The 15,835-nt window shown below is 39.7% G+C and overlaps 1 protein-coding gene and 1 pseudogene across 1 annotated transcript in view; one reads left to right on the top strand and one right to left on the bottom strand.

Moving 5' to 3' along the window:
• DNAJC1 (DnaJ heat shock protein family (Hsp40) member C1) overlaps nt 1-15,835 on the bottom strand; it is a 226,393-nt gene that overhangs the window by 92,584 nt on the left and 117,974 nt on the right. The window contains exon 8 of the mRNA XM_012450115.2: nt 9,002-9,159. Coding sequence (XP_012305538.1) covers nt 9,002-9,159 — 158 coding nt within the window. The remainder of the gene's footprint in view (nt 1-9,001; nt 9,160-15,835) is intronic.
• LOC105715710 (cytosolic acyl coenzyme A thioester hydrolase-like) lies at nt 3,423-4,439 on the top strand (annotated as a pseudogene).

The following is a 15,835-nucleotide window of genomic DNA, read 5'->3' as shown; positions in this document are numbered from 1 at the left end:
GTAGTGGGCATATAAACAACATTCATCCCCTTGCATATCTCCATCAGAGCTCTTGGGTGACTAGGTACACTGTCAATCAGCAGTAATATTGAAAAAAAAATAGTTTTTTTCCTGAGCAGTAAGTCTCAACAGGGGACATCAGTAAACCATGCCGTAAACAGATGTGCTGTCATCTAGGCTTTGTTGTTTCATTTATAGAGCACAGATAGAATAGATTTAGCATAATTCTTAAGGACCCTAGGATTTTCAGAATGATAAATGAGCATTGGCTTCAACTTAAAGTTACTAGCTGCATCAGTCCCTAACAAGAAAGTCAGCCTGTCCTTTGAAGCTTTGAAGTCAGGCATCAACTTCTTCCTCTTCCTAGACATCAAAGTCTTAGATGGCATCTTTTTCCAGTAGAAGGCTGTTTTATTTACATTGAAAATCTACTGGTTGGTGTAGCCACCTTCACCAATGACCCTGCTAGATTCTCTGGATAACTTGCTGCAGCTTCTCCACCAGTACCTGCTGCTACACATGGAACTTTTATGTTATGGAGACAACTGCTTTCCTTAAGCCTAACGAACCAACCTCTGCTAACTTCCAACTTTTCTTCTGCAGCTTCCTCAGTTCCCTTGGCCTTCCTAGAAATGAAGAGAGACAGGGCATTGCTCTGGATTAGGCTTTGGCTCAAGGGAATGTTGGGCCGGTTTGATCTTCTATCCAGAGCACTCAAACTTTCTCCATATCAGCAATAAGGTTGTTTTGCTTATCTTTGATGTATTCACAGGAATAGCACTTTAAATTTCCTTCAAGAATGTGCCCTTTGCATTTGCCACTTGGCTAACTGGTGCAAGAGGCCTAGTTTTTGGCCTGTCTTGGCTTTCAACCATGCCTTCCTCACTAAGCTTATCTATTTTTTATGTAAAGTGACAGACATGCAATTCTTCCTTTCACTTGAAGACTAGGAGGTCATTATAGGGTTATTAATTGGCCTAATTTAAATACTGCTGTGCTTTAGGGAGTAGGGAGACCAGAGGAGACAGAAAGAGATGAGAGGATGATGGATCAGTGGAGCAGTTAGGATATACATAATATTTACCAATTAAGTTTGCTGTTTTATATTGGTGCATTTCACAGTACCACAAATAATTATAATGGTAACGTCAGAGCTCACTGATCACAGATCACCATATCAGATGTCGTAATAGTGAAAAGTTTGAAATACCACAAGAAGTACCAAAATGTTACACAGAGACACAAAGGAAGGAGATGGGTTTGGAAAAATGATGCCTGTAAACTTACTCAACTCAGGGCTGCCACAAACCTTCAATCTGTAAAAACCATAACACCCCCTAAAAAAAAACCCCAAAACCAAACAACAACAAACAGTATTTGTGAAGTGCAATAAAACAAAGCACTATCACGTAAACTAACCCTATATTTTATGTGCTTTTCTATACACGTTTTACTCAATTAAAACAAGTTTTACGGGAGGCAGCACCAAGATGGCTGAGAGGAGACAACACTGGAATGCAGCTCCCAGCAAATGAGACGCAGAGGGCCAGAAGACTTCACGATTCCAAGTGAGGTGCCGGGTTAATTTTGGGGGGACTGGAAGGACTCTGAAAGTAGCCCAGGGAGGGAGCCAAAGCAGGGTGAGAGCTGCCCAGGGAGAACGAACCAAGACAGGGAGGGGCGCGTCCCTACCTGGACTGTGCAGCCTGCTTGGAGGGTCAGGGAACTTCACTCCCTCAGAGCTCCGATTCGGATCCTGTGCTTACCTCATCCCTCCTGCAACCCATGGTCCATGACAGCACCGCCAGACTGAGGGGTGCCTGGGTTGTCAATGCAAATCTGAGCGAGACTCCTGCCTGGTGCCATAAGTTGTCAGCCAGACCAGGGTGGAAGTTTGGACTAGCGCCAGTGGGACAGAACAACCCATCCCACAGAAAGAGGCAGAGTTGAAAGCAGGGAAACAGGTCATAATGCCTGGCAAGCCCCACCCCCCACAAAACTCAAACTGAAGCCCACGCCAGAGAGCTTGCCAATGAATACACCAGTTTGACCCCAACCAGGAAGATCAAGCTCAGGTAAGGAGAGACGTCATTGGGAAGGTGGGGCTAATTTCACCTGCAAACAAATCCCAGGGGAAGACCACCCACTCAGCACCTGACTGAATCTGAGGCAGCCCAGCAGTGCCTCTCTACAGGCCAAAAAAGATATAGCTCCAACTGCAACAGGAAGGACGTTCACTCAGAGATTTCTCTGGAAATCACCAACTTCAAAGATCGAAGGGAGATAAATCCACGAAGATGGGAAAAAAACAGCGCAAAAAAAGGATGAAACCTTCAAAGACCAGAACACCTCTTCCCCTCCCAGGGATCACAACGCCTCACCATCAAGGGAACAGAATAGGACAGAAAATGAGTGTGACAAATTGACAGAAGCAGGCTTCAGAAGGTGGATAATAACAAACTTCTCCGAGTTAAAAGACCATGTTCTAACCCAATGCAAAGAAACTAAGAACCTTGAAAAAAGTTTAGATGAAATGCTAACTAGAATAACCAGCTTAGAGAAGAACATAAATGACTTGATGGAGCTGAAAAACACAGTATGAGAGCTTCACGAGGCATGCACAAGTTTCAACAGCCGAATCAATCAAGCAGAAGAAAGGATATCAGAGATAGAAGATCAAATCAATGAAATAAAATGAGAAGGCAAGATTAGAGAAAAAAGAGTGAAAATAAATGAACAAAACCTCCAAGAACTGTGGGATTATGTGAAAAGACCTAATCTACGCTTGATTGGTGTACCTGAATGTGACGGGGAGAATGAATCCAAGCTGGAAAACACTCTTCAGGATATTAACCAAGAGAACTTCCCCAACCTACAAGGCAGTCCAACATTCAAATCCAGGAAATGCAGAGAACACCACAAAGATATTCCTCAAGAAGAGCAACCCCAAGGCACATAATCGTTAGATTCACCAGGGTTGAAATGAAGGAAAAAATCCTAAGGGCAGCCAGAGAGAAAGGTTGAGTCACCCACAAAGGAAAGACCATCAGACTCACAGCAGATCTCTCAGCAGAAACTCTACAAGCTAGAAGGGAGTGGGGGCCAATATTCAACATCCTTAAAGAAAAGAACTTTCAACCCAGAATTTTATATCTGGCCAAACTAAGCTTCATAAGTGAAGGAGAAATAAAATCCTTTATGGACAAGCAATTGCTGAGAGATTTTGTCACTACAAGACCTGCCTTACAAGAACTCCTGAAGGAAGTACTAAACATGGAACGGAACTACCAGTACCAGCCACTACAAAAACATACCAAATGGTAACTAAACATAGAAAGGAACAACTAGATTCCGTGCCGGGCCTGCCAGACACCTGCGCCTTCCTGCAGCCACCCGCTGCTGCTGCTGCCGCTGCCACCAGCATGTCAGGCCCAGACGTCGAGACGCCATCCACCATCCAGATCTGCCAGATCATGCAGCCAGATGACGCCAACGTGGCCGGCAATGTCCACGGGGGGACCATCCTGAAGATGATCGAGGAGGCGGGTGCCATCATCGGCACCCGGCATTGCAACAGCCAGAACGGGGAGCGCTGTGTGGCCGCGCTGGCTCGGGTTCAGTGCACTGACTTCCTGTCGCCCATGTGCATTGGGGAGGTGGCCAATGTCAGCACGGAGATCACCTATACCTCTAAGCACTCGGTGGAGGTGCAGGTCAATGTGTTCTCTGAAAACATCTTCACAGGTACCAAAAAGCTGACCAATAAGGCCACACTCTGGTATGTGCCCCTGTCACTGAAGAATGTGGACAAGGTCCTCAAGGTGCCTCCTGTTGTGTATTCCCGGCAGGAGCAGGAGGAGGAGGGCCGGAAGCGATACAAAGACCAGAAGCTGGAGCGCATGGAGACCAAGTGGAGGAACGGGGACATTGTCCAGCCAGTCCTCAACCCAGAGCCAAACACTGTCAGCTACAGCCAGTCCAGCTTGATTCACCTGGTGGGGCCTTCAGACTGTACCCTACACGGCTTTGTGCATGGAGGCGTGACCATGAAGCTCATGGACAAGATAGCAGGGATTGTGGCTGCACGCCACTGCAAGACCAACATCATTACAGCTTCCATGGACACCATTAATTTTCACGACAAGATCAGAAAAGGCTTCGTCATCACCATCTCAGGATGAGTGACCTTCACGAGCAATAAGTCCATGGAGATCAAGGTCTTGGTGGACGCCGACCCTGTTGAGGACAGCTCTCAGAAGCGCTACTGGGCTGCCAGTGCCTTCTTCACCTACGTGTCTCTGAGCCAGGAGGGCAGGTCGCTGCCCGTGCCCCACCTTGTGCCCGAGACTGAGGACAAGAAGAAGCGCTTTGAGGAAGGCAAAGGGCGGTACTTGCAGATGAAGGCGAAGCAACAGGGCCGCGCGGAGCCCCAGCCCTAGACACCCTTCTCCTGCCACAGGGGCCCCGAGTAGCCATGGCAACAGGCCCAGTGTCCAGTCACGTAGAAGTTACCCCCTTGGCCAGAAACCCGATTCACACTGAGAGCTGGTGTTGTCTGAAGTTTTCGTATCAAAGTGTTAACCTATACTCTCTCCTGCAAACCTACACACCAAAGCTTTATTTATATCATCCCAGCGTTGATGCTCCAGTGTTGTCCTGAGTGCTGGGAGGCATTCCATGGAAACCCTCAGGAATGCTTCCAAGCACACTGTAAGGTATGGGGAGAACTCAGTGCCACTAATAAAGCTGCTGCTTGGCTGGACACATGGGAAAAAAAAAAAGAAAGGAACAACTAGTACCAGCCACTCCAAAAACGTACCAAACGGTAAAGAGCATCGGCACAATGAAGAAACTTCGTCAACTAATGGGCAAAAAAACCAGCTAGCATCAAAATGGCAGGATTGAATTCACACATAACAATATTCACCTTAAATGTAAATGGGCTAAATGCCCCAATCAAAAGACACAGACTGGCAAATTAGATAAAAAGACAAACCCCATTGGTGTGCTGTATCCAAGAAACCCATCTCACATGTAAGGACACACATAGACTCAAAATAAAGGGATGGAGGAAGATTTACTGAGCAAATGAAGAGCAAAAAAAAAAGCATGAGTTGCAATCCTAGTCTCTGCTAAAATAGACTTTAAACCAACAAAGAACAAAAGAGACAAAGAAGGGCATTACATAATGGTAAAAGGATCAATGCAATAAGAAGAGCTAACAATCCTAAATATATACGCACCAAACACAAGAGCACCCAGATATGTACAGCAAGTTCTTAATGTCCTACAAAGAGACTTAGACTCCCACACAATAATATGGGAGACTTTACACTCCACTGTCAATATTAGACAGATCAATGAGACAGAAAATTAAGAAGGATATACAGGACTTGAACTCAGATCACGACCAAGCAAACCTAATAGACATCTACAGAACTCTCCAGCCCAAATCCACAGAATATACATTCCTCTCAGCATCACATCACACCTACTCTAAAATTTACTAAAAGTGAGAAGTAAAGCACTCCTCAGCAAATGCAAAAGAACGGAAATCCTAACAGTCTCTCAGACCACAGTGCAATCAAATTAGAACTCAGGATTAAGAAACTCACTCAGAACTGCACAACTTCATGAAAACTGAACAAATGGCTCTTGAATGTTGACTGGATAAACAATGAAATGAAGGCAAAACTAAAGATATTCTTCAAAACCAACAAGAACGAATACACAACATACCAGAATCTCTGGGACACATTTAAAGCAGTGAATATGCCCACATGAGAAGCAAGGAAATATGCCCACATGAGAAGCAAGGAAAGATCTAAAATCGACACTCTATCATCAAAGTTGAAAGAGCTAGAGGAGCAAGATTAAAAAAAACTCAAAAGCTAGCAAAAGACAAGAAATAACTAAGATCAGAGCAGAAATGAAGGAGATAGAGACACAAAAAATCCCTTCAAAAAAATCAATAAATTCAGGAGCTGGATTTTTTAAAAGATCAACAGAAGAAGACAGGCCATGAGCCAGATTAATAAAAAAGAAAAGAGAAAAGAATCAAATAGATGCAATAAACAATGATAAAGGGGATATCACCACCAATTCCACAGAAATACGAACAACCACTAGAGATTACTACAAACAACTCTATGTATACAAACCAGTAAACCTGGAAGAAATAGACAAATTCACAGACACTTGCACCCTCCCAAGCCTAAACCAGGAAGAAGTTGAAACCCTGAATAGACCAATAACAAGGGCTGAAGTTGAGGCAGCAATTAATAGCCTACCAACCAAAAGAAGTCCAGGTCCAGATGGGTTCACAGCCGAATTCTACCAGAGGTACAAAGAGGAGCTGGTACCACTCCTTCTGAAACTATTCCAAACAATCCAAAAAGAGGGGGGACTCCTTCCCCAATCATTTTATGAGACCAACATCATCCTGATACCAAAACCCAGCAGAGACTCAATAAAAAAAGAAAACTTCAGGCCAAGATCCATGATGAACATAGATGCAAAAATCTTGAATAAAACACTGGCAAACTGATTGCAACAGCACATCAAAAAGCTTATACATCACGATCAAGTATGCTTCATCCTGGATATGCAAGCTGGTTCAAGATACACAAGTCTATAAACGTAATCCACCACATAAACAGAACCAAAGACAAAAACCACATGATTATTTCAATAGATGCAGAGAAGGCCTTTGACAAAATTCAACAATGCTTTATGCTAAAAACTCTCAATAAACTAGTTATCGACAGAACGTATCTCAAAATAATAAAAGTTATTTACGACAAACCCACAGCCAATATCATACTGAATGGGCAAAAAATGGAAGCATTCCCTTTGAAATCTGGCACCAGACAAGGATGCCATCTCTCACCACTCCTATTCAATATAGTATTGAAAGTTCTAGCCAGAGCAATCTGGCTAGAAAAACAAATAAAGGGTATTCAATTAGTAAAGGAGGAAGTCAAATTGCTCTATTCGCAGATGACATGACTGTATATTTGGAAGACCCCATCGTCTCAGCCCAAAATCTTCTGAAATTGATAAGCAACTTCAGCAAAGTCTCAGGATACAAAATCAATGTGCAGAAATCACAAGCATTCCTATACACCAATAACAGACTTAAAGAGAGCAAAATCAAGAACGAACTGCCATTCACAATTGCTACAAAGAGAATAAAATACCTAGGAATACAACCTACAAAGGATGTAAAGAACCCCTTCAAGGAGAACTACAAACCACTGCTCAACGAAATAAGAGAGGCCACAAACAGATGGAAAAACATTCCATGCTCATGATTAGGAAGAATCAATATTGTGAAAATGACCATACTGCTCAAAGTAATTTACAGATTCAACGCTATCCCCATCAAGCTACCTATGACTCTCTTCACAGAACTGGAAAAAACCATCTTAAACTTCATATGGAACCAAAAGAGAGCTCGCACAGCCAAGACAATTTTAAGCAAAAAGAACAAAGCCAGAGGCATCAACTACCTGACTTCAAACTATACTACAAGGCTACAGTAATCAAAACAGCATGGTTCTGGTACAAAAACAGAGATATAGACCAATGGAACGGAACAGAGGCCTTGGAGGTAACGCTACACATCTACAACCATCTGATCTTTGACAAACCTGACAAAAACAAGCGATGGGGAAAGGATTCCCTGTTTAATAAATGGTGTTGGGAAAACTGGCTACCCATGTGCAGAAAGCAGAAACTGGACCCCTTCCTGACACCTTACACTAAAATTAATTCCAGATGGATTAAAGACTTAAACATAAGACCTAACACCATAAAAATCCTGGAAGAAAACCTAAGCAAAACCATTCAGGACATAGGCATAGGCAAGGACTTCATGGCTAAAACACCAAAAGCATTGGCAAGAAAAGCCAAAATTGACAAATGGGATCTAATTAAACTCCAGAGCTTCTGTACATCAAAAGAAACAATCACTAGAATGAACTGACAACCAACAGAATGGGAAAAATTTTTTGCAATCTACCCATCAGACAAAGGGCTAATATCCAGAATCTACAAAGAACTAAAACAGATTTACAAGAAAAAACCAACAAACAAACCCATTCAAAAGTGGGCGAAGGATATGAACAGACACTTTTCAACAGAAGACATTTATGAGGCCAACAAACATGAAAAAATGCTCAACACCACTGGTCATTAGAGAAATGCAAATCAAAACCACATTGAGATACCACCTTACGCCAGTTAGAATGGCGATCATTTAAAAATCTGGAGACAACAGATGCTGGAGAGGATCTGGAGAAATAGGAACACTTTTAGACTGTTGGCGGGAGTGTAAATTAGTTCAACCATTGTGGAAGACAGTGTGGCGATTCCTCAAAGACCTAGAAATAGAAATTTCATTTGACCCAGAAATCTCATTACTGGGTATATATCCAAAGAATTATAAATCGTTCTATAATAAAGACACACACATACGTATGTTCATTGCGGTACTGTTTACAATAGCAAAGACCTGGAACCAACGCAAAGGCCCATTGATGATAGACTGGACAAGGAAAATGTGGCACATATACACCATGGAATACTATGCAGCAATAAAAAACAATGAGTTTGTGTCCTTTGTAGGGACATGGATGAACCTGGAAATCATAATTCTCAGCAAACTGACACAAGAACAGAAAATCAAACACTGCATGTTCTCACTTATAGGCAGGTGTTGAAAAATGAGAACACATGGACACAGTGAGGGGAGCATCACACACTGGGGTCTGTTGTGGGGGAATAGGGGAGGGACAGCAGGGGATAGGGAAGTTAGGGAGGGATAACATGGGGAAAAATGCCAGATAAAGGTGACGGGGGGATGGAGGCAGCAAACCACATTGCCATGTATGTACCTATGCAATAATTCTGCATGTTCTGCACATGTACTCCAGAACCTAAAGTGCAATAAAATATATATATTTAAAAAAATAATAAAAACAAGTTTTATGATGTTTACCTGTTTTTTCTGTGTTCGGTTCCTGTTTTCCAACCAATCATCCATTTGTTCCTCAATTTCTTCTATGGAAGTTCCATGATCGTAAGACTGAATATATGCACTTTCTAAAGGTGTGTATACGGGAAATTCAGGTTTTGGTTTTTTAACTTTCTTCTGTTCTAAAAAATGTTTAAAATAACCAATTATTGAGATTTTTAAAGAATAAAATGAATTCCTAACATTTTATTCATAGATCATATCCTGAAAGAAAACTCAAAATATAATTGTTTTGTTATAAATAATTAGCTATAAGTTTTATTGTACAAAAACCATTGAGTTGTTTCTAAATAAAACTCAGAGATGTTACTATTGTGAAGAGGATCATGATATTGCCATCATATCAATTTGTACACATCTTTATTTTCAAAGTATTTTTCATCAAATATTTCATTTTGGCACAATTAAAAAGAGCTTCAATTTTTTTTTTTTGAGATGGAGTTTGGCTCTTGTTGCCCAGGCTACATACAACGACGTGATTTGGGCTGACTGCAACCTCCGCCTCCTGGGTTCAAGTGATTCTCCTGCCTCAGCCTCCTGAGTAGCTGGGACTACAGGCATGCACCACCACACCTGGCTAATTTTGTATTTTTCGTAGAGATGGGGTTTCTCCATGTTGGTCAGGCTGGTATCGAACTCCTGACCTCAGGTGATACTCCCGCCTTGGCCTCTCAAAGTGCTGGGATTACAGGTATGAGCCACCACGCCTGGCCTACAGAACTTCAATTTAATGTTGTAATAATAACTTTATCACATAATAGCTAAATAATATTGGGAAAGTAAGTTAACACTTAGAACAGTATCAAGTTTCTCATCTCTAAAAAAAAAATGGCTCTCACTAAATGGCATACATTTATTTTTCAATATTTTACAAAGGTGAAATCTGATCTGGCAACATCAAGTAGTTATTAATAGATGAAAATCCATTGAGCTTTTTATTAAATCCCATTTTAGGGCTAGGAGCAGTGGCTCATGCCTGTAATCCCAACACTTTGGGAGGCCAAGGCAGGTGGATCACTTGAGGCCAGGAGTTCGAGACTAGCCTAGGCAAAATAGGAAAACTCTGCCTCTACTAAAAATACAAATATTAGCTGAGCATGGTGGTGCATACCTGTAATCCCAATTACTTGGGAAGCTGAGGGGTAAGAATTGCTTGAGCCCAGGAGGTGGAGGGTAGAGTCAGCTGAGATCACGCTACTGAATTCCAGCCTGGGTGACAGAGCGAGATTCTTTCTCAAAAAATTTATATATATGTACACACACACCATTTTAATTGGAGACTTAACACTGAGAAGCAACTCTATTCTTAATTACTATAGTCAAACTCAAAACAGTCTCATAACAGTATTTTCACCACTCCATGTGTATGTGTGTATATGTGTGTTTGCATGTATCATACTGCCAATGTAATAAAATCAATATATATTGGCATAGGAATAGAAAAATTCCTAGAAGAGAATAGAAAATCCATCAATACCAATGTTTGTTGACTTTATAGGATTACATCCTGATAAACCTATCATATACTGAAAACATCCTTAATTTGAAAATCTGTTTCATATAACTAACATCATGGCTTAGCCTAGTCCACCTTAAACATACTCAGAACACTGACATTAGCTTATAGTTGGGCAAAATAACATAGCAACACAGTACACTGTAGAGGATCAGTTTTAACTCTCATAATCATATGGCTAAGTGGAAGCTACAGTTTGCTGCTGTTACCCAGCATTATGACAGAGTATCCTACCGCATATTGCTAGTCCAGGAAAAGATTCAAAATTCAAAGTACAGTACTGTTTTTGCACCATCATAAAGTCAAAAATTTATAAGTCAAATCATAAGTATAGGACTGTCTATATTTCAGTTTAGTGGGAAAATAATAAGTGATGCTTGCACAACTGAATATCCATTTAAAAGAAAACTGGACACAATCTTACACTGTATATACAAATAAATTCCAGATGGATAAGATAACTATCTTTAAAAGCAAAAACAATAAAAATTTTGCAAAAAGAAATCTTAAAAACTACATGTACTATTTAAAGGAAGAGGACATCTTAGTTAAGAATGAAAACCCAGAGGCTATTTAAAAAAAGATTAAAAAGTAAACAAATCAAAAGCCAAATAACAGATTTGAAAAGGATGTATTCAATTCAGAGTACAAACAGGATTTATAAAGAGATTTTATAAATGAACAAGGGGATAAGCAACCCAATAGAAAAATATAGGCAAAGTTCATAAATAGGCAATCCACAACTGAACAAATCCACATAGCCAAGAAATAAGAAAAGAGGTTCATACTCTCTAAAGGTTAAAAAAATAAAAATTAAGTAATACCAAGATATAATTTTATGCCAATCATATGAGTACAAATTTAAACTCTAATTAAGATGTACTGTTGGAAGAGAAAAGGCTACTTCCAAATTGGTGGGGGAAAGGTAAATTATTCTATTACAGCCTTTTTGGAAAGCAGTCTAAACACATTAAAATTAAAATCTTTAGCCTTTTCCCCAGCAAGTCTCCTAGAAACAAAAGTATTCAAGTATAACTGTATATGGGAATGTATGTGTTTGTATGTGTATGACTATTTACTATTTCTTCATAGAGAACAAAACTATTAACAGAGTAAATGCTATTTGGAGAAATGACTGAATAATTATTGATGATGCTTTTACACTGAGAAATATGAAATCACCATTGAAGCAGAGTAATAGCAGAACTAATCTGGGCTGCATACAGAGATCAGTTATTTTTTAAAAAGCAAATAAATTCAGTTGTTTTGAATTTATTTCTAGGGTGTTTCATTACAATTGCAAGTGTTTGATGTCTTTTTAAATAAGCATTTATAAAGGAGCACTAAACAGCAATGAAAGACTGCTATAAGCTGACACAAAAATACACGGACCAGTGTCACTATAAATCAATCACACAAATAAGCCAACATAATAACCAGCTAACAATGCAATAACAGGATCAAATCCACACATATTAATACTAACCCTGAATGTAAATGTGCTAAATGCCCCACTTAAAAGGCACAGAGTATGGCAAGTTGGATTAAAAAAAAAAAAAAAGACTCAATAGTATGCTATCTTCAGGAGACTCATCTTACAAGTGATGATACCCATAGGCTCAAAATAAAGAAATGAAGGAAAACTACCAAGCTAACGGAAAACAGAAAGGAGCAGGGGTTGCAATCCTAATTTAAAGATTAAAAAACACAAAGAAGGACATTACATATTGGTAAAAGGTTCAATTCAACAAGACTTAACTAACCTAAATATATATGCAGCCAACACAGGAGGACCCAGATTCATAAAGCAAGTTCTTAGAGACCTAGAGAGAGACATAGACTCACCTGCAATAATAGTAGAAGACTTCAATAATCCACTGACAGAATTAGACAGATCATTGAGGTAGAAAATTAACAAAGATATTCAGGATCCAAACTCAACAGTGGACCAAATGGATCTGATGGATCTCTACAGAATTTTCTACCCTCTTCTCCTTGCCACATGGCACATACTCTAAAATTGATCACATAATTGAACATTATCCTCAGCAAATGCAAAAAAACTGAAATCATACCAAACACACTCTCAAACCACAGTGCAATAAAAACAAAAGTTAAGACTAAGAAACTTGCTCAAAAGCATACAATTCCATGGAAATTAAACAACATACTCCTGGATGACTTTTAGATAAACCATTAAATTAAGGCAGAAATCAAGAAGTTCTTTGAAATTAATGAAAACAAAGATACAACATGCCAGAATATCTGGGACACAGGTAAGGCAGTGTCAAGAAGGAAATTCATAGCACTAAGTACCCGCATAATAAAGTTAGAAAGATATCAAATTAACGACTTAATATCACAACAGAAAGAATAAGAGAAGCAAGAACAAATCAACCCCAAAGTTAGCAGAAGACAAAACATAACCAAAATCAGAGCTGAACTGAAGGCAACAGAGACAAAAAAAAACATTCAAAAGACAAACAAATCCAGAAATAGATTTTTTTTTGGAAACAATTAGTAAGATAGATAAGCCACTAGGGAGACTAATAAAATATAGAGAAAATCCAAATAAACACAATTAGAAATGATAAAGGGAATCATCATTACCACTGACCCCACAGAAGTAAAAATAGCTAATAGAAACTACTACAAAAACCTCTATGCACACAAACTAGAAAACCCAGAAGAGATGAATAAATTCCTGGACACATACACCTTCCCAAGACTGAACCAGGAAGAAATTGATTCCCTAAATAGAACAAAACCAAGCTTCAAAACTGAATATGGAATAAATAGGCTCCCAAGTAAAAACAAGCCCAAGACCTGAAGGATTCACAGCTGGATTCTACCAAATGTACAAAGAACAGCTAGCTGGTACTATTCCTGCAGAAACTATTCTAAAAAATTGAGGAGGAAGGACTCCTCCCAAACTCATTATGAGGCCAGCATCATCCTGATACCAAAACCTGGCATAGACACAACAATAAAAAAACTGCAGGCCAATATCCTTGATTAAACAGTGATGCAAAAATTACAAAATATTTGCAAACTGAATCCAGTAGCACATCAAAAAGCTAATCCACCTCAATCAAATATGCTTCTTCCTCAGGTAGCAAGGTTGGTTCAACATATGCAGATTAATAAATGTGATTCATCACATAAACAGAACTAAAGACAAAAACTGCATGATTACCTGAGTAACAAAGAAAAAGCTTTCAATTAAATTCAACACCCCTTTATGTTAAAAACTCTCAATAGGTCGGGCGTGGTGGCTCACGTCTGTAATCCCAGCACTTTGGGAAGCCGAGGCGGGTGGATCACTTGAGGTCAGGAGTTCGAAACCAGCCTGTCTAACATCGCGAAACCCCATCTCTGCTTAAAATACAAAATTAGCCGGGCATGGTGGTGCAAGCATGTAATCCCAGCTATGTGGGAGGCTGAGGCAGGAGAATTGCTTGAACCTGGGAGGCAGAGGTTGTAGTGAGCCAAGATCGTGTGACTGCACTCCAGCCTGGGCAACAAGAGCAAAATTCCACCTCCAAAAATAAATAAATAAAAAAAAAATAAAAACTCTCAATAAACTAAGTACTCCCCTTGAAAATCAGCATAAGACAAGGATGCCCTCTCTTACCAATTCTACTGAATACATTAGAAGTCCTGGAAGTCCTGGCTGGAGCAATTAGGCAAGAGAAAGAAATAAGGTGCATTCACATAGGAAGAGAGGAAGCCAAACTATCCCTGTTTGCAGATGACATGATTCTACATCTAGAAAACCCCACAGTTGTGGCACCAAAGCTCCTTTAGCTGGTAAACATCTTCAGCAAAGTTTCAGGACACAAATCAATGTACAAAAATCACTAGCACTCTGGAACTCAAAGAAGAGCCAAGCTGAGAGTCAAATCAGAAGGCAGTCCTATTCACACCTGCCACAAAAAGAATAAAATACGTAGGAATACAGCCAATCAGGGAGGTGAAAGAGCTCTACAATGAGAAGTACAAAATTCAAAGAAAGAAATCAGAGAAGACACAAAGAAGTGGAAAAACATTCCATACTCATGGATAGGAAAAATCAGTATCATTTAAACCGCCATATTGCCCAAGGTAATTTACAGATTCAATGCTATTCCTATCAAATTAACAATGACATTCTTCACAGAACTAGACAAAACTATTTTAAAATTCATACGAAATGAAAAAGAGCCTGAATAGCCAAGGCAATCCTAAGTAAAAAGAACAAAACTGGAGGCATTATGCTACCTGACTTCAAACTATACTACAGGGCTATAGTAATGAAAATATCATGGTACTGGTACAAAAACAGGCACAGAGACCAATGGAACAGAACAGAGAGCCCAGAAATAAGGCTGCACACCTATAACCATCTGACCTTTGACAAAGCTGACAAAAACAACCAATAAAAAATGGTGCTGGGATAACTGGCTAGCCATATACAGAAGATTGAAACTAGACTCCTTCCTTACACCATATACAAAAATCAACTAAAGATGGAGTAAAAACTTAAATGTAAAACCTAAAACTATAAAAACTCTGGACGACAACATAGGCAATACCATCCTGGACACAGAAACAGGCAAAGATTTCATGACAAAGACACCAAAAGCAATAGAAACAAAAGCAAAAATTGACAAGTAAGATTTAAACTTAAACTTAAGAGCTTCTACACAGCATAAAGAAACCATCAACAGAGTAAACAGACAACCTACAGAATGGGAGAAAAATTTCTGCAAACTATGTGTGTGACAAAGGTCTAATATCTAGCATCTATAAGGTACTTAAATAAATTTACAAGAGAAAAACAACCCCATCAAAAAGGGGACAAATGACATAAACAGACACTTTTCAAAAGAAGACATCCATGCAGCCAACAAGCACATAAAAAAAAGCTCAATATCACTGATTATTAGAGAAATGGCAATCAAAACCACAATGAGATACCATCTCAATCCAGTCAGAATGACTATTATTAAAAGGTCAAAAAATAACAGATGATGTCAAGGTTGTGGAGAAAAGGGAACACCTGGTGGGAGTGAAAATTAGTTCAACCATTATGGAAGATAGTATGGTGATTCCTCAAAGAGCTAAAAGCAGAACTACTATGTAACCCAGCAATCCCATTATGGGGTATATACCCAGAGGAGTATAAATCATTCTACCATAAAGATACATGTACACAAATGTTCACTGCAGCACTGTTCACAATAGCAGACACATGGATCAACGTGCTCATCAAAGACCAATTTGATATGTGGTACATATAT

This window comes from Aotus nancymaae, unplaced genomic scaffold (assembly GCF_030222135.1).
Source record: "Aotus nancymaae isolate 86718 unplaced genomic scaffold, 86718_ANA_hifiasm-v0.15.2.pri h1tg000077l, whole genome shotgun sequence".
NCBI lineage: Eukaryota > Metazoa > Chordata > Mammalia > Primates > Aotidae > Aotus > Aotus nancymaae.
This window is presented reverse-complemented; position numbering and strand designations above follow the sequence as displayed.